This window comes from Camelus dromedarius, chromosome 24, assembly GCF_036321535.1.
Source record: "Camelus dromedarius isolate mCamDro1 chromosome 24, mCamDro1.pat, whole genome shotgun sequence".
NCBI classification, from domain to species: Eukaryota; Metazoa; Chordata; class Mammalia; order Artiodactyla; family Camelidae; genus Camelus; species Camelus dromedarius.
Window position 1 is genome coordinate 33,060,223 of NC_087459.1, and position 21,668 is coordinate 33,081,890.

Here is a 21,668-nt window from a genome sequence, read left to right on the forward strand (position 1 = left end):
CGGGAGTGGTGATTGGGGAGTGGTGATCGGATGACACTGGGGACCACGGGGGCCGGGGTGGGGTCTGAGGGTACCTCACGGTCTCCCCACCTTCTCCCTAAGAAAGAGGTTGCATGGCCCGCGGGAGTGACCGACCCTGGGCTCGGGTCCTGATCTGACCCCACGCTGGCCCCACTGGCATCTCGGGAAAATGAGCCCCACCTGTCTGACCGTCTCCTGCGTGACGCTCTCACTGCTGGTGTGTGGACGCCGTGGATCGCAGAGCCCAGTCCATTCCCGAGACGGGGTCACGGGACCCGGGGCGGACCAGTCCCAGCTGAGACGTCAGGGTGCTGTCTCGAAATGTGTTTTCACCATCAGGTGCCTAGAAGAGCTCTCTCTGGACGTCGCAGGCCCGAGCCGCCTGCATGCCCACGTCTGGCCCCCACCCTTGCTCGCACACCCCCTCCTCTGATGGCTGCGGCCCCATCCCCTGTTGTCCTCTTCGCCACCCAGAGAACTGGTGCTCTGGTGTGCTCACTGTCCTGTCCGTTTACTGGCCTTCCGAGATACTCACCACGTGCCCTCCACCTGCAGGCCGGCCCGGGTGCTTGAAGGCCGGCGTGCCCCCGGCAGAGGCCTGTCCAGTGGGGCTGGCCTCTTCTGGGAGTTCCTCCTTGGAGTCCGGCCACCTGAGGGCGTCCCGAGGCACAGTCCCCCTCTGGTGGCCGTGGGGGATCATGCTCTCCGCCCGTGGAGGGGCAGGGTGTTTGCGTGAACTCAGGTTCAGACTCAGCCCCTGCTTTTTTCTCAGAGCGCCTCCCTCTCCTTTCCCTGCTCCTCGAGACGAGCCTGGAGGACTGGCCGTGCAGCTCCAGCCCGCCTGCTCGCCCGGCGCCCCGCCTCCCACGGCTGAGCCCGACCCTCTCGGTTCCAGAATTTAATTTCCCGTGTTAACACATTGTCCTTCCAGGTGGCCTGCCCAGGCTGCTGTTTCTACTACATCCATCTAAGTATGTGTTATGGGAGACGCCATTTGCAAAGTTACTAGAAAGCCAGTCTTGGTACGAGGGTCGCTGCATATCCCACCGATGGGGCGGCTGGAACTGGGTCACAGCAGAGACAAATTCGAGAGAAAAGCAATTTTAGGAAATAGAATGAAATGAAAACAAAATGCCTCCTCTCCCTCGCCAGTGGGAAGATGTTTATCAAGATAGGGTTTGTGGGAGCGCGGCGGGGAGGTGCTTGTGGGCCGCCTCTGCTGACGGGCAGGCCAGCCGACCTGACCTGGGCCCTCGCCCTCAGCCCGGCTCTGCGGGCTCCTCCCCCTGCCCGGGGCGTCCTCCCCACCGCTGGCTCCAGAGAAGCCATCCTCCCCCTCACTTTGACGTACTCCACTCACCTGCCGTCTTTGTCTGTCCCACAGGGACCGCCTCTGTTTGGTTCCCCAGCGGTTGGTGGGCGGTGGGGGGCTGTTCGTCCTTGAGCTCCCCCATGTGACCGTGGGGAGACCGAGGCCGGGAGGGGGCGACCTGCCTGGGGCCCCAGTCGCTAAGGAGCAGTGCCTGCGAGTCGGGGGCTGTCACTGCCCCCTGCTTCCGACCAGGCAGCCTGCCGCACCCCTCTGGCTGCCATGGGGTGGGTGGGTGGGAACATCGGACGTGCTTGCAGAGAGAGAAGGGACACAGATGTCTCTGTTCGATGCTGTGACTTAAAGTTAGCAGCTTGGGAAGTGGTGCTCATTCCTCCCCCAACAATGAAGGGCTGGAGGCAAGCGGTGGGGGTGCCCAGGGCGGGTAGGCGCTGCCCTGGCGGGGAGCGCCTCGGGCAGCAGGGCAGCAGCGGCAGCAGCGTGCTTCCTGCTCCCCACGGGCCCTGGGGCACAGACCCCGCCTTCCCGCCCCAGGGGCTCCTCCCCTCGACCCCCAGGCTTGCTGGGCCTTGCGGCCTTTGTGGAACAGCTGGAGTGTGCGCCAAGTCCATTTTGCAGGCATGCGTGTAACCGTGGTCAGTGATGAAATGTTAAATAATTAAACATAAGTACATTTATTTTTAAATTAAAAAAATAGGATTAGTTATAAAAATTATTTTGGGGAGGATCTCCACTGCTTCCCGCCCCTGACTTGTACACACACCCCTGGGCTGCAGGCTCCCCGCGGTCGTGCCTGAGGGCCTCTCCCAGCCTTGAGGAGCGGGGCCTCGGCCATCAGGTGGGCCTAGTGGCCGCCTGGCATCCTGCTTCTGCTGGGGCCGCTCGAGAGGTGGGGACACAGACGGAGCCCACAGCATCACCCCCTGTCCCGCCCCTGCGCGGCGCCCTGTGCGCCTCCCTCCCGTGGAGAGTAGGGCGCAGCCTGCTGGGGGTTACACGTTCTCTGCCCTTGGCTTCATTTCCTGGAGGCCTCTGTGCGGCACGTAGAACCGCAGTTCCCCGGGACCCTGGTGAGTCCCCTAAAGGTGGAATTCGTCTGTGGAGCACTGCGCGCCAGCTTGCTGTGCCGGTTGGCTTGTGCGTGGCTCCCAGGGCCCCAGCAGCTCCCTGGGCAGGGACCGGGGCGGGCCTGATGAGAGGTGAGTTTGTGAGTGCTGGACGGGCCCTGTCATCATTTGCAATTTTGGTATCTGTTTATGGGGGTTTGCATGAATTTTGGGTTTCTAAAATACTGCATTAAAATATTCTGTCTCATTTGCTGAGATGTTTGGCCCTTCCTTAAATTTGACCTTGAGCCGGGTGCCTCCCTCTCCTCGCCAGCATCCTGGCCAGGGCTTACCCCCTGACGCCAGGGCTCCCGAAGCCGCGGCCTGGCAGCGGTGTGGTCTGTGGTGGAGAACCGGGGTGTTCCAGCCAGAGAAGAGGGGCGCTCTCCACGCGCAGGGCTCTGACGACGGGGAGCGAGGCCTGCCAGGCATGGGGAGGGGCCTCCACCCCAGCACGGGCCTGGGCGCCCTCGGAGCCGGGAGGGTCCGGGAGCCCCGGGAGAACTAGGCCGCGCTGGCGGCGACTGTCTGGGCACTGTAAATCCCCCTCATCCTGGAGACTTGTTCTCTTTTTAACTCAATTTCGAAGAAACCCAAATCTTTGAATAACCTTCATCCTGAAAGGAAAGGAAAGGAAAGTTGGCTGCAGGTGAAAACTGACGGTCACGCTGAAAGATGTGGATCCCGCCAGGCAGCCTCCTGAGCGTCGCTGCTAAAAACAGCCGTGGCGTCTTGCTGGTGGTGTTTGAATTGTGTCCAGGGCACCCCTGATGGCTGTTCCAGGCGTTGGAGGTGCCACCGGCCTCCCTGGGCCGTTCTGGCTCAGGCGTGCCTGCCCTTGGCCTGGGGAGGCCCGGCCCGGCGGGCACCCGGGCCGCGTCAGCAGTTTTGGCGTGACTGCCCTCTGCCCCTGTTGACTTGTCCTTGGTTTTCTTGCCCAGAGAATGAGTCCTGGAGGGACATGTGCTCTCTGTCTGGGGAGGGGCGGCCCTCCTGCCTTCAGTCTGGAGGGGGTCCCCGTGTCCTAGGTCTGGGGGCGGGCGTCCCTGTGCCCTCAGCCTGGGCCACCCCCTCTTGGCTCCACACTTCCTCTCCCTCCAGGCTGCCTCTCCCGGGGCCGGGAAGCCGGGCCCCTCAGCACATTCCCCGAGACTCACTTCCACCACGGGGGTGGTTCCTGGGCACTCAGCTTGCCCGAGGGCTGTAGCAGAATCTGCGGGAGCACAGGGGTGGAGTGAGGGCATGAGTCGTCCTCCAGGGGACGGCGACCCCCATGTCCCCGGCTGCCCACGTCGGGAGGTGCCCGCTGCCTCAGCCTGGCCCGCCTTTCTGTGCCGAGGTCCTTCCGCAGGAGGGCCTTCGTCCCGCGGGCTGCTCCCCTCGCCCCTTCCTCTCTGCAGGCCTGTTCTCCTCCGCCTGTTCTTGTTGAGGGACTCGGAGGCCCTCTGGACCGGTGAGCCACGTGGGGCCTGTTGCTGCTCTGGGTGGGTCGTGGGCCTCCTGTGCCCCGGGGCTGGGTGGCGGCCCTCCTGGAGGAGCTCCGCACTAGCTTCTCTGTTCTCGGGAAAAAGAGCCTGGGGCTGAGACTCAGGAAAAGTTAGAACCTAAGCTCTGTCTCTGTACCCTCTGCCTCTCCCGGCAAGACTCCTGCCTCCCGCCTCCCTCTAACCTTCCCTTCCTCTCCTCCCACTTCTCCCCACATCTGCCAGGCGGGACCCACCCAGGGATTGATTGATTTATAGGAGCCAATACTCTAAAAGTTTGTAAACTGTCATTAAAGTGTGGTAGTTCAGCAAACATTTACAGTCAGTTCTACTGTCGCGTGACATGTATGTTCCTGAAAATTTCCTCTCTCTGCACATTCACTCACAGACTTCCTCAGTGACACATGCAGCTGATGAAGGTGGCAGCGCCGTTGTGCCCGCGCTGGTGCAGGAGCTGGGGTGGCACTCTGCCTGGCAAGACTGCGCTCCCCGTGGATGGGGGTGGAGGGGACGTCGGAAAGGCTGCCCAGGAGGAGGGAGGGCTGCGGGGATGGAGGAGAGGGCGGCCGGCCGTGCCCGGGCACTCTGCCTGAGGAGCTGGCCCACAGGGGCACCGCACGCCCGTTCTGCCAGGTTCCTACCATCACTCCGCACCCTGCGGGCCACACTCACAGCTCATCCACGGTGTCAGTGTCGGCACCTTCTCCAGACACAGCGGAGTTGGCTGACCAGCGCCCCCGCCCACTCTGCCAGGCCTCACCCCCTGTGTGGTTGGCACCTGTTGTCGTTAATCACGTTTATTTTCTAGTAAATGTCTGTTCAGTACCTGGTGTGGTACCTGGAATATGCAGATCTTTAATAAATAGTAGTGACTGCCAACGTTGATCAAATTACCTTTTTTCATTGGTATTTTTTAATAATCTCATTTAAAAGTCAGTTTGAAAATTCTTTGAGCTGAGACCTGCAAACTCCCTTTTTATGGAAGAGGGGTCTCAGCTGGACAGGGTGAGGAGTTTGCCCAGGAGAGTAGCTCGGGGCCGACTCTGCCAGCGTCCAGCGCAGGCGTATCCGAACCCGTCCCCCCGTGGGGCGGCAGCGGGTGTCCGGGAGTGCGTGTGTGCCTGCGTGTGGGTGCGCGTCTGTGCGAATGCCCGTGTGAGGTGTGCACACTTGGGTGCGTGTGTGAGTGTGTGCGGCTTCATTCTGGAAAGCCCGTGTGAGGCGTGCACACTTGGGTGCGTGTGTGAGTGTGCGGCTTCATTCTGGAAAGCCCGTCGTTTTGTGCGCTTTCCCCACTCGGCCGGGAGACGAGGCCCAGCTGGCCGCTGTGACAGCTGCGGGACGACAGTGCAGCGGGACCTGTGTTTACAGAGCGCGGCTGCGCTAGGACTGGAGGGTATTAAACGCCATCCGTCATCCGGCGCAGACGGTCAAGTGCGGGGAGTGTGGTTTGGAGTCAGCGTTCTTTTGGTTACCTTTGCCCATAAAGATCCAAACTGCTCCCAGTAAAACGCCTGGAAGGAGGAAGGGAGGAGGTTCTTCCAGACCCAAGCCACCCCCAGCACAATTCCGAAACTAGGTGTGTGGTGTTCCTCTTGGCTGAGGGCTCGCAGCGGCGCTGGAGGGGGCTGGGTGTGCGCTGCACTCGGGGCTGTGGTGCTGGGCCTGGGGGGACACGCCTTCGGGTCCGTCTCCAGAGCTGCGGGGCTCACTCTTGCCGTAGGTCGTGTCCAGCTTTGGAGACGCTGGCCTGTCTGCTGGGGCTCTAGAAGCGGTTGGCAGAGGGCTGTCCGCCCAGGAGGGCGGTGCGTGGTAGGAGGAGCCCAGAGTGTTCCCTGGGGGTCTGCGGCCGACCGTGGACTCTCTCCTGATGGCCCACTCCTCTGCCGTCTGGCCACAGCTCACGTCTTCATCTGTAAAGTGGGCGTGTGTGAGGGTGGCGTCAGGCGGCACATGTGACCATTGTCTGCGTGGTCGATGCTTGGCTTCCCGGGTGGAACTGGGCCAGGACTGCCCTGTCTTCTCTGTGCTTATGGGATTTGGAGGGAGTGACCATGGGTGCCCAAGGGGTCCGGCCTGCCCTGGCCCAGGGCTGAATGTTGGCTCCTTGGTCACACGTGAGTGATGCCTGCTCCCCACCCCTGACCAAGACGGCCCAGCGTTTCTTTGTGAGGCCGGGGTGCAGCGGGAGGCAGACGTCACAGGCAGGGACTCGGTCGTCCTGCCATGCCAGTGGCCACCTGAGGGGCCGCTGGCTCTGGAAGGCTGCGCGAGTCACTTCCCGTGCGCAGGATCTGATTTCTGGAAAATGTGAGAGAGAGGGCGGTTCCTGTTCCCGCCCGTCTGAAGTTTGTTTCGTTCTTCTAGACTGGAAGGTTCAAGTAAGCTTTCCCGCGTTGAAGGTTTCTCTCCTCAGTGCCCTCAGGCGTCCAGCGGCCTGGTGGGCGTGTCTGGCGTGGCGGGTGCCTCTGAGGAGCTGCAGGGTCCTGGCTGGGTGTCCGGCGCGCCTGCCGTGCAGAGGCCCCGCCGGGCTGGGAGAGCTAGTCCATGCTGTTGGGTGCAGCGGAGCCCGAGCGGCCTGGGGCGCCCAGGGACACCGGTGCCAGGCAGTGGGCCGGGGAGTTGGCGAGGCTCACGGCGGAGGGGCGGGGAGCGGCTTGCGGGAAGCGGGTCCAGCACTGAGCCCATCCAGCGCCCACAGCCCCTCCCTGTGATGCGGCTTGAGGGCTGCGGGGGGGGGGGTGCTGCGCTGTCTCTTCCTGGGGGGTGGTTTGGCCCCTTTGGGCCCCCAGAGAGTAGCGCGCACTTACTGCCTTGTGTCCAGCGCACACTGCCCGAGCTGGGAGTGCGAGGCCCGGGGACAGGCCTTGGGACTGACGAGCTCCTGGACCTGTGTCCAGTGTCACCTTACCGTCTCTCAGCCTCTGGCTGAGGCTTGAGCCCCCTGGCACCCCCGGCCTCAGGGTCCTGCTGGACGTCGCTTTGCCCTCTGGCCTGCAGGTCCCTAAGTGACCGTCTCCTTCCTGAGCCTTCCTTGGGGCTCTCTAATAAGCTTTTATGAGGGGCCTGTTCCACAGCTCTGCTGAAGTCCCTAAATAAGTCAGAGCCGCTGGTTGGCCTTCGCTGGTGATTTTTACTAACCTCTGGTTAAGGAAATATTGCTAGTTACAGAAGCAGGATTCCTTCCCATGTGAGTCGGCCCCCGGGAGCCCCCCCGCGCCCCGAGAGGAGTGCCCTGGACTGGGGACGGGCTCGCGTGTCGGGAGAGTGCCCGGCGGAGCGGGGCTGGGGGTCTGTCCTCCGTGGGGCTTGCCTGGGGCCTGAGGTGACCGTGGGCTGCCTAGTGGCATCGCCCACCAGGACTTGGCCCTCTGCAGAGGCCGCCCGCAGCCTTGAGTCTTGGTCTGTGGATGGGCAGACAGGGCCTGTCCCTCACAGGTGCCAGGTCCAGGCGAGGGGACCAAGCTCCGTGCCTGGACAGCGGTGAAGAGGGTTTAGGTGGGGGTCGGCGACTTTCCCCGTGATCCCTGCTCCCGGCCGCTCTGCCCAGGAGACAGTGGTGTGTGTGGCGCCATCAGAGGCCTGGCTTCCAATTTTGACTTTCTGGCTCCCCTGATGAAGGGCGGCCCCGGCGAGGTGCCTGGGTTCACCCCCTCCCGTCCTCACTGTCCTAACCGGTGTCGTGGAAGTAACGTCCGTGCCCTTTACACGGGGAGGGGTGTTTGCAAGCCTCCTTGCTCCCCCCCCCCCCGCCCCGTGTCACTGGAGCAGGCAACTTCATCCCGTTGGCCTCTTTTCATCATGATGGAACCCGGTGAGGTTGAGCTGGAAGAGGAGGTGGCTTGGCTTGGGCCCCCCGCAAAGGAAGGACGGTTGCATCCTGGAACAGAGGGAGACCCTGGCCCAGGTCGCCTGGCGAGTTAGTGTCGTGCCTGGGCCCTGACCCCCAGGCCCCGCCCAGGCGGTCCTCACTGCCGAGCCGTCTTTGTGCGTCTTGTGACTAGTGTTCCAGTGTGTGCACCTGTCTCTTTTGGGATCTAGTGCTTGTGTCTTGAAAGTCCCATTTCCAGTGCCTGTGACATTTCCTCCTCCGTCCAGCATATGCCCAGGTGGCTTCTCTTGGGCATCTCAGTCCCCACGAGGTCAAACCCGAAATCCTGTGATGGTTGGAGCCAGGTGTGTGTTCAGATTCTGGGTCCGCCGGGTCCTGCCTCGTGCAACCCGGCCGCAGTCTTACCAGCCTCCTGCTCACTCATCATCGGAGGCACAGATGGTAGCCCCTCTTAGAACAGCACCGGCAGTCACAGCCCCCGCTTTGTGAGCACTGCCCGGGCGCTGTGCTCTCCGCCTTGCAGGCCTGGCCCCACTGGCCCTCCCTGTTCGGCCCATCACGTCTGCCTGGCCATGGACAGGCCCTCCTTCTGCCGCCACCAGAGGCCCGTGGGCCCGTGTGCTCCCAGAAGGTGTGCTGGGAGCCTGGCTGTGGCCAAGGCCCTGCTCATCCCTGCTGCAGAGTGCCATGCATGGCATCTTCCCGGGGCCAGCCCTCCTCGGCCTTTTCCTTTCTGGCTCTATTCTGTCTCTGTGTGGCCAGCGTGGGTGTCAGAGGGCCCGGAACGCCAGCTCCCTGGGACCTGGCAGGAGGCTGGGGTCAGTGCCGACCCCTTACCTTCAGGGAGAAGGCAGGAGCTGCTGTGGGGACCTGCAGGGACTGAGGGGCACTCTCCCCGGGGTGGGATCTCTGTGCAGCCGTCCAGGCTTAGCTCAGTTGAGCATCCCCAAATTCCCAGCGACAGCCATGGCATGGCCATTGTGGGCCAGCTACCCAGACGTCACTTTCCCAAGCTGGCCCTTTCCAGCCACCCTCTGGGTGGGGGCTGGGCGGGAGGGCCTGGCAGGCTCCCTTCTGAGGAGGACCTGAGAGCCCTCGAGCAGGCTGCTGCCTGGGATTTCAGAGGATTAGAGTTAATTAAAGAGCTCTTCCCCGCTTTCCTTTCCTGGTATCTGCCAGCTATTTACATGCTAATGCAGGCCCTGCCGCTGAGGGCAAGGGTGTCCGCTGCAGGAGAGCAGAGGGGAATGAGATGGGCCCCGTTTTACATATTGTGTCCCTGTGGACAGTGAGGGTGCAGATTCAAACACATCTGAAAGTCAGTGACATAGTCTTATTATTTTTTAAAAGTATTTCCTGAAGTGTTTCTGTGGCTGACTTGAGTTTCTCCATTAAGGCTGCATCTTACAGTGCATAATTAAATACATTATACTTGGTAATGTCTTTGCATAAACAATTTTATAAATAAAGAGAATGCAGAAAATAGGGGCCGAACTTTCTAAGTACAGGGCTGTCTTCCTTGGTGACGGGAGCTTCCAGCCCAGGGGTCAGCTGGAGGCATGTTCTCCGGAGGAGGAAAAGGCATAGGTGCACACGGGACAAGCGAAGGTGTGCCGGTGCGGTCCCGGGACGCAGCGCACCTGCGGGGCCTCAGGTGTGTGGGTGGTGTGTGCCTTTCTCTGTCTGTGATGGAGGTGGCCTCCTGGGTGTGGAGGCCTCGCTGGAACAGAGCTGCAGGCATGTGGGAGGCTTTGGTGGCAAGTTGGCCTGGGGAGGGTGGGCACCAGAATGACCTGCTTCAGCATCGCCGCTGCCCTCCGTGGGCCCCGTGGGTGATGGTCGGCATCTTTGTGACTTAGAAGTGACACCCTTTCCTCTGCCCACCTTCTTGGGCCGAGAGAGTTAGTGACCCGAAGTTGATGCCTTCAAAGCCCTTCCGCCTCAGGTTTGATTCTGCGTATTCTGAGTGTCGCCCGTGAGTCGGGAGCAGTGCCCTTCCTAGGCTGGGTCTGCTCGGGTTCCATGTCTTGCTGAGCCAGCCCGGGCATTGTGGTCTCTCCAGGAGCGTGTCCCCTTCACGGAAGTTACTTGGCTTCTGGCTCACACTTGCTGAGAATGCTTCTTTAACCCCTCTCATCCCTGTGAGGCCTGGGATACCGTCTCACCTCCCATTCTTGGCCTCAGTATTCGGAATCTTCTTCTCCTCGCTCAGTCTAGCTAAGGCTTCATCGATTTTATTCATCTTTTCAAAGAACCAACATTGGGTCAGCTGATTTTCTCTCTCGTTTTCTACTTTCTGTTGAACTTACTTCTGCTCTAGACTTTATTATTTCCCTTTTCTGCTTGCTTTGGGTCAACTGATGTCTGAGAAGGATGCAAAAGCAATTCAGGGGAAGAAAGATAGCCTTTCAGTAAATCGTGGTGGAGCAGTTGGACGTTTATAAAACACAAAAGGGGACCTTTTATACAAAAATTGGCTCAAAATGAATCACAAACTTAAATGTAGAAATAAAAGTATAAAACTTTTATTCAAAAAGAAGATAAAATCTTCAGGATTTAGGCAAAGAGTTCTTCGACTTGACACCAAAAGTATGATCTGTGAAAGGAAAGATTAGTAAGTCAGACTTTGTGAAAACGAGAAACTTCTGCTCTGTGCAACATCCTGTTAAGAGATGAAAAGACGAGGAGCAGACTGAGAGGACACTTGCCAACCATGCCTCTGACAGGCCATCACCTGGGCTGTGAGAGCCGCCAGCGCTCGAGAGGACACAGAGCCCGGGTCAGAACGCGGGCAGGAGCCGCGTCCGGAGAGCGAGCGCAGATGCCACGGGCACGTGGGAAGGCGCTCAGCGTCACTGGCCAGTAGGAAATGCAAATTAAAAACACACTGCTGTCAAAACGGCCAAAACTGAACATGGGGGCCACCCCCGTGCCGGTGAGGTTGCAGAGAGAGGGGTCCCCTGTCGGTCGCCCTGGACAGTGACTGACGGTCTCTCACAAACTAAGCTGCAAGGACCACGAGATCGAGCAGTCGCACGTTGTTCACACAGAAACCTGTGCAGGAGTGTCCCTGGCAGCTCCGTGTGTCCCAGCGTGTCGCTGGAGAGAGCGCTGGGTCCTCCGGCGGGGAGTGCGGGGCACGCGGTACAGCCTCCGAGTGGAATCGGCTGGGCTCCCCCGCGGCTGCCTCCCCCAGCTCCTCCTCTCCGCAGGAGTCTGCGCTCTGCCCTCGGGATGCTGCCGGCCCGCGCTGTCGGCTGCCCTGGGGACTCTCCCTCCGCCAGCTCTGTGCCCATGTGGAGCGGCCACAGTGTTGGCCATGAATCGGAGACATCCTTAACCTTGCAGGGCCTCAGGTTTGGCGTCTGTGGAGTGACGGGCAAGGTTGGCTGGTGTGTCCTGAGGTGCCTCGTAACTCCTGGCTCCTTTAAAACTGTCAACACCTGTTTCTTTCCTTGATTGAAGAACTGTACATTGTGGGGAGCTTGGAAACCTCTGAGGAGGGTAACAGACATTTCTAAAGACCTTGATCCTCCCACCCAGAGACACTAAAACCACGTTTGTCTGTTTCCTTCTAATCTCCCCCTCCCTCCTTTCCTCCTCATCCACCCACCCACTCCTCCGTCCACTCATCCACCCACCCACACACCCCTCCACCCACCCACGCCTCCGTCCACTCACCTACCCACCCACCCACCTGCTCATCCACCCACCCACACACCCCTCCATCCACCCACCTACACACCCCTCCACCCACCCACACACCCCTCCACCCACCCACCCATGCCTCCATCCACTCACCTACCCACCCACCCACCTGCTCATCCATCCACCCACCCACACACCCCTCCACCCACCCACCCACCCATCCATCCGTTATTGGCTGACAGCGGTGTGTGCCAGGTGCTGTGGGATCAGCCATGTTCCCCAGCTGTCCCACATACTGGGAGCAGCTGTGACAGGATGGACAGACCTGTTTGTGTCCTGTATGTCCATCACTTAACATTTATTACACACTCTTTGAAAATAAAGCCCTCAGGGGTTGTATGCTGTTTCTTTGTACAGATGTACCAAAACCAAACCCTTCCCTTCACTGGAACTTTACATTGTCTCCGCTTTTCGTTATTTTTCCCACGTGACCAGCATCCTTGGACTCAGCCCTTTCTCCTACTGTGTGCTCGCAGAGCCTTTGCAGAGACCCCTTGGCTTCGTCAAGGCTCAGTCGAGTGGGTGCTAGAGCAGCTCTTCCCCCGGGTCCTCTGTTCCTGCTGCCCATTCAGTGTAAGGTGGGGCTGGAGGGTGAGAGATGACTCCTGGCCCCCTCCCCCAAGGTGCCCCCTTCCCCCATGGAGTCCCCTCCCCCGAAGTGTTCCCCCATCCGAGTGTGCCCCCCGTCCCCAAGTTGTCCTCCATCCCCCTGGGCTCGTGGGAGCCTCAGCATCCTTGGCACCTGCCATCACCTCGGAGATGAGAGCTGCCATGGGCCGGCCTTGCCTGGGAGGGAACGCTCCGTGGCCGGTGAGGCTGGCACTGACTGTCACATCTCGGCTCCAGGACAGGCCAGCAGCTGGGAGTGGCTGTCAGATCCTGAGCTGCGTTTCCTCATGGCGGCACTGGCTCCTCTTCCTGCTCTGGCCTGAGGACGCTTGCAGTTGTCGAGTGTGACCTGGGGCCAGTGACGAGGGGACACTGAATGTGGGCCTGGCAGCTCGAGTTCAGTTCTGCACGAGGCTGGCGTCACAGAGGCCATCAGCTCCAGAGGTTGGAGCGCCTGGGCTGGGGCCCCTGTGGGGTCTCACCCCCAACCCCAATCCCGAGCGTAGCAGCGCAGCGTTGGCGGGGTTGCAGCTGCACTTGGCTCCAGACGAGTGAGGGCGGGGCCGGGAGGGGCGAGGGCAGCAGGCACAGCTGACCCCCGCCAAGGCAGGCGGCCCAGCAGAGGAGCCGCCCCGGTCTCTGGTCCCCGGGGGCACCTGCTGTGGGTAGAGCCGTCTACTGAGTGTGGAGATCTGCTCAGCGAACGCGTTCTTCTCGCCCAGTGCTGTCGTGGGGGTTGAGAACACAGAGAGGAGGAGGAAGTGTCCCACCCGCGCTCGGGCTTTCCTGTGCCTGGGGGGGCGGGTGCAGCATCGTGGAGCTGGGCCCCGGGTGGGCCCCCACCCGGGCGGCAGCCCGCGACGGGCGTCCCGAGCCAGCTGCTCTTTCCGAGGTGGCGTTTCCGTTGGAATCACCGGATACTTGTTTTGTTTTTTAATGCAGGGTGGGATTCTGACTAGGTGGGTCTAATAGTAATAATCCTCAGTAGCTAAAATTAAAAAAAGATATTGTGGGTTTTACCTAAACGATCTTATTTGGCCTGAAAAATAACCCTGTGATACGAAATTTCTTCCCTTTATGGTTCAGATAATGAGACTCAGGCTTGGTCACTCACGTCCCACACAGGTGCCCGAGCTGGGGGCCGGGATCTGGGCAGTCTGATGTCGAGGGAAGGCTCCCATCTGATGACAGGGTGGGTGTGGAGGGCAGAATTGTGCCCGGATGCTGCCGTGGGGTCAGTCCCTGTGCTGAGTCCTCACCTGGAGCCCAGGGCCTGTCAGCAGGGCTGCATGCTGAGGACGATCTGGCAGAGGGGGCTGGTCCCTGAGTCTGCGGGCAGCTCCCATGGGGGTGGGGCGGCCAAACCCGGCCTGGTACCTGACCTCCACAGGGAGAGGACCTTGCAAATTAGTGAGCCCAGTCTGCGTCCTGCACGTGCTCTGAGACGCGGAGCTTGGAGCATGGTGGAGACTCCGGGTCCCTGCCCCACGAGCTCCGTGCAGCCCCGCGAGCTCCGTGCAGCCCACGAGCAGTGGGCGCTCCAGTGCAAGGGCTTCTGTCCACGGAATGAGGCGTTCCAGTCTATTAAGTGCAGTGAGTCAGAGCCCAAGCTCCAGCTTCCTGCAGACCTGGGTTGGGGTCTTAGCTGTCACTAGGATCTGCTGACCTGGGGCAGGTGACGTAGCCCAGGAAGCCAGCGTCCTCATCTGAAGGCTGACTGAACACGTCCCCAGTCAGTTTTCGGTTGGACAGGCATTTGCTGAGTGCTGTTGCTCTTAGGCCGTGCTGGGGCTGGGCGTCCGGGTTGTGGAGAACACTGGGGGAGCCGCCTAGTGGAATCTGTGCCTCACACGCGGGATCTCTGGCCGCTGGTGCCCACCCTGGGGCAGAGAGCTGCTCAGACTTGAAAACGTGTGGGTTTCAACAGCGGTGCAGCAGTCCATCTCCTTCAGCCCACAGGGAGACGGAGGCATGGAGAGGGAAGGGGTGCGGGCCGCGCCCTGGTCTGCTCCTGTGTCGCGAGCTCTTTCCCCACTGTCCTGCCTGATGCCTTGTGCCTCACGCAGAGCCAGGCCGCACCCACGGTCATGCCCTCAGCCTGTTGTCCCCACGATGGTGTGGTCTGATGCCACATGGACGTGGGCGGACACTGAGGGGGGACAGTGCCGGCAGCCCTGGCCCCACCCTTGCTCGAGTGTCACCCTGGAACGCCAGCTCCCTAAGGCGGCACCCACGCCGTCAGCGCGCGAGGGTGAGGACCTGCCGTTGGGAAGCTCAGTGCCGGTTCCGGGTGGATGCCACGGACCGCGTTATGCAGCGAACATAAATGAAATGGAGTTTGTGATAGAGCAGTGTGAAATCTAAGTACAATTGCTCTGGGAAAGCTTGCTTGATCCCCACTCCTGCCTACAATAGGTGTTGCAGAGCTTTCATCAGGAGGCGGAGACCGCAGGAGCATGGCTGCTGGTGAGAAACACAGAGACGTGCCGCTGAGCCAGCTCAGCCCCGCCAGCCCGCTGGCGACTGTGGGCAGTGGGGGCGGCTGCGAGCGGGACCCTCCCCGGAGAGGCCTGTGGGGGGATGCTCGGGTCCTGGACAGGACAGGAGGTGCCTTTCGGGCCTGCCAGCTGTCTCTTACAGGCCTGCTCTGGCTCTGCCCAGAAGCAGAGCCCAGTGAACGACAGACTGGCTTTATGGGTCAGATAAGACTCTGCTAGACGAAGAGGGTGAAGAGCGAGGAGCTGCCGAGGACGCAGTGTTAGAAAGCCCGGGGGGCGCGCGGTGCTACCCAGTGCTCGGCAGGCACGCTCAGCGAGCGGACAGCGTGGGCAGCAGGGGACCCGGAGCCCGGGGACGTGCAGGGAGCAGAGGTCGTGGGCACCGGCACGGCCCGGTGCTGCTTACCCCTGCCGACCTGCGAGCAGAGCTAGTGGGATGGGAAAACCAGCACTTATCCCGGCGAACCAGCCATTGGGAAAGGCTGACAGCTTCTCGGTGTCCTCAGCCGGCCGTGGCCAGGGTGACGCCTGGTTTGTTTTGGAAGCATTTTCATCACACACAGATGAACGGTTTCCGCCGCTTGTGAAGGGGCTATGCTGCCTTTTGTTGGAGGTCCGGCAGGACCCGTCAGGGGGTCTCAGTGGTGTGAGGAGGGTCCATGTGCCCCTGTGAGCCTAACCTCCTTAGGAGGAAGCCACGCAAGGAATGCTTTCGGGAACACTGCTCACACTCCACTCAGGGCACCCTGGGGAGTTAGTTAGCAGCCCGGCAGCCCGTTAAGATGACCCTCGGGTCCGCTCACCGCCCCCTGAACCGGCCTCTTCCCCGTTAACTGGGGTTGCTGAGTTTGGGCTCTGCAGACTTCGGTCGCAAGAGCCATCTTCCCTCAGACTGGGGTTGCGCTGCGTCGGCTGGGGGCCTCTCCTGCTGCGGTTGTGACGTGTGAGCTCTGTGCGGGCGGAGGGTGGGGTGGGGAACTGCCGAGGGGCCGCCTTCTCCCTGCCCTGCTGTTCCTGGACCTACCCCCCCCCCCACCGCGGTGGCCTGGAGGGTCAGGATCGGGACAGCTGGCCCTGGTGTGTCCCTAGGAGAATTCCAGAGCAAACGCCGTCGGAGGCCTCAGGCCCAAGGAGCTGAATTTCCTCGGAGGCAGAACAGGGGACTCGGCGGGAAATGGCAGCCTTTCCCCAGCGCTCACGTCCGGCTCTGGGCCGTGGACGTTCTTGTCTTCTGCTCCTCCTTCCTCTGCCCGCTGTGTCTGCTGATAATCCCAGCTCCCCAGTAACCTTCCATCGTCTCCAAGCCTGTCACTCCTGCTCCGACCACGCAGTGCCCACACCCAGGACTCCCCGGCACCGGGCCCCACTCCGTCCTCCCCTAAATGCCGCGGCTCCTTGGAATCTGTGCAGCGCCAGGGTCTCGTGCAGCCCCGGCCGCCCCCGATGCCGCCCTGCCCGGCCGCCGACACCCTTGGCCTGCTGCGTGAGCCCTCGCTGCTCTCGGGCGGAGGGTAGGAAGCTGGTCTCAGGTCTGACGTGCTTTCTGGGAAGCTGTCTGCAGGTGAGACTCTGCCCCGCGTTGCCGTGCTGCTGAGACTGCAGAATGTCTGCTCTCTAATATTTCCTTTTCTCAGCTTCTCATCGGGGTGACCTGTGTGGGTGAAGTGCTCTGACCCAGAGTGCAGCTTGGTGAGTCATCATCACGTCAGTAAACCCACCAGGTTGAGAGCGGGGCCGTGGCTCCCACCCCGAAAGCCCCGGCGCCCCTCCCCCTGACCGCCCCCTGGTCCTGACACCACGCGGCAGTCTCACCAGGCTTTGGACTGTGTGAGTGCCGTCGCGCAGTGTGACCTCTCGTGTTTGGATTCTGCTGCGCACAGCTGTGTTGGGGGTGCGGGCCTGTCATTTTTGTGTCACGAGTGCACCATTGTGCGTTCTTGCGTCCATCAGTGGGCTTCTCCATCTCTCAGCGGTTGTGAGTAATGCTGCCATGAGGGTTCTTTTTTTTTTTTTTTTTTTTAAACTGAAGTACCATCAGTTACAATGTGTCAGTCTCTGGGGCACAGCACAATGTCCCAGTCATGCATATACATACGTGCATTCGTTTTCATATTCTTTTTCATTATAGGTTGTTACAAGATATTGAACATACAGTGAAAACTTTTAAAAAATCTGTTTTTGTATATAGTGGCTAACATTTGTAAATCTCAAACTCCCAAATTTATCCTGTCCCAGCCCCTTTCCCTGGTAACCATAAGATTGTTTACTCTGTCTGCGAGTCTTTTTCTGTTTTGTAGATGAATTCGTTAGTGTCCTTTTTCTTTTTCTTTTTTCTTTTTTTAGATTCCACATATGAGTGATATCATATGGTGTTTTTCTTTCTCTTTCTGGCTTACTTCACTTAGAATGACAACCTCTAGGTCCATCCATGCTGCTGCAAATGGCATTATATTATTCTTTTTTATGGCTGAGTAGTATTCCATTGTATAAATATACCACAGCTTCTTTATCAGTCGTCTGTCGATGGACATTTGGGTTGTTTCCGTATCTTGACTACTATAAATAGTGCTGCTATGAACACTGGGGAGCGTTTATCTTTTTGAATTAGAGTTCCCTCTGGATATATGCCCAGGAGTGGAACTGCTGGGTCATAGGTTAAGTCTATTTTTAGTTTTTTGAGGACTCCACACACTGTTTTCCACAAGGCACCAAACTGCATTCCCCCCAGCAGTGTGGGAGGCTCCCTTTTCTCCACGCCCTGCGGGAACGTTCTTGAGCACGCCTTCTGGACACGTGCACACACGTGAGTCCTGTCTGCGCGTCCCTGGGAGGCGCCTGCGCCACCGCACTTCACTCACCTGCATAGCTGGTGGCAGTTTGCCAGGGTGGCCGTGGCCGTTGACACACCTGCTGGGGGGCACGGGCCATGCCTCCTGTGTTTGTGGTGCCCAGGGCACTGATGAGGTCACACACCTCTCCGCGTGTTTGGCGGCCTTTTGGAGGTCCACTCTGCTGGAGCCCCTTTCAAGCCCACTGCCCGTTTCTGTTCCTCCTGCCCTTTTTCTTCCTGACTTGCAGAAATTCTTCATATATTGTGGATCCTAGCTTTTTGTCAAGTGTTTGTCTTACAAATATCTTCTCTCTGCTTTTCACTCTCTTCAATGCAACAGAGTTTTTGATCTTACTGGGCTCTGATCTACCCGCGTGAAAGTTCCTTTAGGGTTGCTATTTCCTGTGTCCTGTTTAGGAGACCTCTGCTTGCCCCGGGGCGCGGGTGCGTCTGGCCGGCCTGGGGCTGCAGGGTTTGGCCGCTGCCTGGCTATTGGGCAGCTGTGCCCGGTCTCCCTGGGGGGCGCGCGAGGAGTGACTTTGTACCTCTGCGCCCGGAAAACTGTGGCCTGGACTTGACCTGGGTTCTTCCCAGGCTCTGTGACTGCCTCTCTCTCCACCACTTGGCAGCCACCTAGGCACTCCACGGCCGTACCGTACAGAGAAGAAAGCACGGCTTTTTCATCTCTGCCGTCCTCAGAAGACCCCATCCCCCGGGTACTGACCTGGGCCCCACTTAGAAGCCTGCAGAGTTCTGAGCCGGTCAGGAAGTTGGGGCAGTAAGACTGGCGGTAGAGGGGGTCTTGATCTGTCTGTCCTGGCTCCTCCTGGGCCGACCCGGAGGTGCTGCAGGGCTGCACTCTGATCTGCCCACTCCGGGGAGTGGCCCCACCCTTGTCCTCCAGGTGGGCACGAGGGCAAACCCTGGCTGGACTCCAGGTGCCCGCTGCAGAGCGAGGGGCGCCCCGGTTGCTGGTCCACCCTTCCAGGCCTGCTCCTCCCCTGGGCGGGGCCTCTGTCTTCAGGATAGAGCTGTACTTTCTTCACCTGGTCCTGGAGGCCTGGGTGCACGTAGGCCAGTAAAATTACCCCAAGCACTTCGTCTTTCGGTCAGTTTGGGGCTGTCAGGGCCAGCCTGTCAGTCTCAGCCTGGAGCTCTGAGGCCGGGGCTGGTGGGAGTGGAGCGGGTCACGGCCCTGAGTGGCCAGCCGGGGGTCGGGGCAGCCTCCATCCCTGCATCCCGCCACGTCCTCAGCTCACTTCTGCCCGCGGGACGCTGCTGCCATGCTCTTTGGTTGCTGTTCATCACGCGATTGGCGGCAGACAGGACTGCTCTGTACCCGGCAAGCAGCACCCAGTGGAAAATGCCGCCTTGCTTGTTTCTGGAGCAGGTCAGCCGGGCGCCTCTGCTCAGGGACTCACCAGCACTTGTCCACGTGGGGATGAGGAGACGGTCACCACACGTGGACTCGGTCATTGCAAAGTCATCAAGTCAAGCCAGCCCGGTTCTTGCTCTCCCACTACTAATGACAAAACGATTTCTTCAAAGGTAAAACCAACAAACTTCCAGTTTTACATCTTCCTCTCTGCTAGCCTGGAGATATAACAGAAGAGAGTCGTAGGGAGAGACGGCAATTTGAAGATTTACTGGCCAATAAAGGAGACAATTACAGCTTGTTTATGAGAGGAAGCCCCCTCCCCGGCCCCTGCGTGGCATCGTCACTCTGGTAATGATAACTCTGTAACCAGCTCGAAACCGTAAAAGTCAATGTGAAGATATAGGATTTCAATAAAATTATGACACTCGATAAACCTTCCTGTTGGAAACAAATTTTCCACGGATATGTGACCAGTTCCAGTTGGATTTGTAACTTTAATTTCTCACTTACTGAATTTTTTTGTCATCAAGTAATTATGAAGCCCGTGCTGGGGTGACAGCCTGGCTCAGAGCACAGGAGACCACTGAGCTCGGCGGGCAAGGGGAGCAGGGTGGGAGGATCCGGGGACCCCCTGCAGCGTCGCCAGGCTCACCCGACAAGGAGGGGCCTGGGCAGGCGGTGGGCAGCGTCGTAGCTCGGGGTGGACGAGCACTTGGGGCGGGTCTCCCCCCAGGCAGTCAGGCCTCGGCTCCCGGAAGCCCCGGCAGAGAGGACGTGGGTGGAGGGTCTGTGGCCCCGCCCCCCAGGTCAGTTCCAGTTCTCAGACTTGGCCTTGGAGCTGGTGCTGGTGCGGGCTGTCTCCACAGCTCGCCTGGCACCCTGCCCTGTGGGGGGCGGGCGTGGGGGCTGCGAAGGGACGCCGGCCTGGGTGCCTTCTCCAGGAGCTGTCCCAGAGCACGTGTGACTACCTGGAGGTCCGTGTGCCGGTGTGGGTGAGGTCGCTCTGCTGTCGTCGCGGGAGCCTCGCGGTTCACAGGTGGCGCCTGGACGCTTGCTCCTTGATGGCGTTGACCGTCACAGCCATCCTGTGAGATCGGCTGGTTACCCACCTCACTGATCACAGAGCAGAGGCTCAGGGGGAACTCAGGCGCCGGCCTCTGGTTGCCAGCTGGTCCAGAGCAGAGCTGGACTTGGACCCGGGCCCGTAGAAACCCGCCTCTCCTTCCTGGGCTGTGCTGTCGTCTTTCTCCCTAGTGGGGCCCACTCACCCCAGCGCCGCCATCTCTGGGCCCCTGTTAAAAACGCAGACTCTCAGGCCCCACCCCAGCCTGCTGAGTCTGGAAAGACTTTTCACAAGACCCGGGGGTGCGAGAGCACGGAGGGCTTGCTCCCGCGTTCTCCAGGGGAACTCGATTTTCCCCGACGGTGCGACAGCTGGTGTGACAGCTGGGAGGAGGGGGCGCCGGCCCTCAGCTCCTGCCTCACCTGTTAGGGACCCAGTCTCCATACATGCTCAGGGTCAGGGCCAGAGAATCCAGTCCTGTGGTTCCAGGCCTGCAGTCGGGGAGGGAGGAAGGCGGTGGGCGGCCCACGAGGAGATGGAGCCTCCTGTCCCCATGCAGGCGCCCCTCCCACAGGCTGGCTGGAGGGCCTGGCTCCTGGACCAGAGACGCCTGAGCTCCGCGGCCCCACTCTTCTCCAGGAAGGCCTCTGCCTCTGTGAGCGTCTCAGGAGGAGCCGCCAGCCTCTCCTGAGCCCCCCTCATCCCGGCTCATGCTGTCAGCATTCCCATGTCTAGCAGGGCACCACGGAGCAGCCCTCCTGGACGGCTCTGAGAGTCCTGGCGCGGCGTGACCAGTGCCTCTCATGGAACCCGAGCCACGTCTTTCCTTGGCACCCTTTCTTCCCCAAGAAATGGAGGAGGGTGCTAGGTGTGGCTAGTGCATGGTGACGCGTGGGGTTGTGGCCTCCGGCTCCCCAGGGGCTCTGGGTGCACGAGGAGCCCACTGGGGCCAGAGCTGTTGCAGCGGGTGTCCTGGGACCTTTCGGAGAGCTCTGGGCAGGTGGAGGGAGCAGTCTGTGTCTCGGTCCCCTCGGACACCTGCTGCCTCCCTGCCTCACTCACCACGTCCCCTGCTCAGGACGCCTCTCTGAGTATTACTGGGTCAAAGGCCGTGTCAGAGGTCACGGGAGGAGGGGCACACAAACTCGCTTGCTGGTCGTGTTTCCCTCGGCCTGTTGGCTGGGACTCAGAAAGACACTGACCAGGGCACTGGCTGGGACAGGGCAGAGACCTTTTGCCCATCTAGGGACACAGCAGACTCAGGAGAGGGTGGCCAGTGCCCACCACTGGCCCGTGAGGCCCTAACCACTGCAGGACTCTGCAGACGCCACAGCTCGAGGCTGGGTGCTCAGTGGGCCCAGGCTGAAAGTGGGCCCTGGCCGAGCTGGGCCTTCAGAGCAGCCAGGGCCCCGTCACGGCCTTGGGGTCTCTGTCGGGCCACACGAGGGGCCTCCACCTGACGGCCTGCCCCCTGAACTGGACCCCAAGCCCCAGGCTCCACACCCCTCGCCCACCCAGGCCTGACCCCGGCGTCTTTGCCCACAGGAGCGGGACGGTATGCGCGCCATCCTGGGCTCCTACGACAGCGAGCTGACCCCAGCCGAGTACTCGCCCCAGCTGACCCGCCGCATGCGTGAGGCTGAGGACATGCTGCAGAAGGCGCACGCCCACAGCTCAGAGATGGAGGTGAGTGTGTCCGTCTGTCTGTCTGTCTCCAGTGTGCCGGTTGCCACACGCCCACCTCAGTCCTGACTGAGGGTAACTCCAGCTGCACGGAGCGAAGCTGCCTCGACAGCGCTGCTGTCACCC

General features: G+C 60.6%; 1 protein-coding gene and 1 long non-coding RNA gene across 2 annotated transcripts in view; both read left to right on the forward strand.

Moving 5' to 3' along the window:
- Positions 1-21,668, forward strand: part of MAD1L1 (mitotic arrest deficient 1 like 1) — a 209,387-nt gene that overhangs the window by 134,565 nt on the left and 53,154 nt on the right. The window contains exon 12 of the mRNA XM_064478169.1: positions 21,405-21,545. Coding sequence (XP_064334239.1) covers positions 21,405-21,545 — 141 coding nt within the window. The remainder of the gene's footprint in view (positions 1-21,404; positions 21,546-21,668) is intronic.
- LOC135319175 (uncharacterized) lies at positions 3,051-4,831 on the forward strand. Its single transcript, XR_010377626.1, has 2 exons — positions 3,051-3,910; positions 4,330-4,831. It is a non-coding gene; the product is annotated as an uncharacterized LOC135319175 (long non-coding RNA).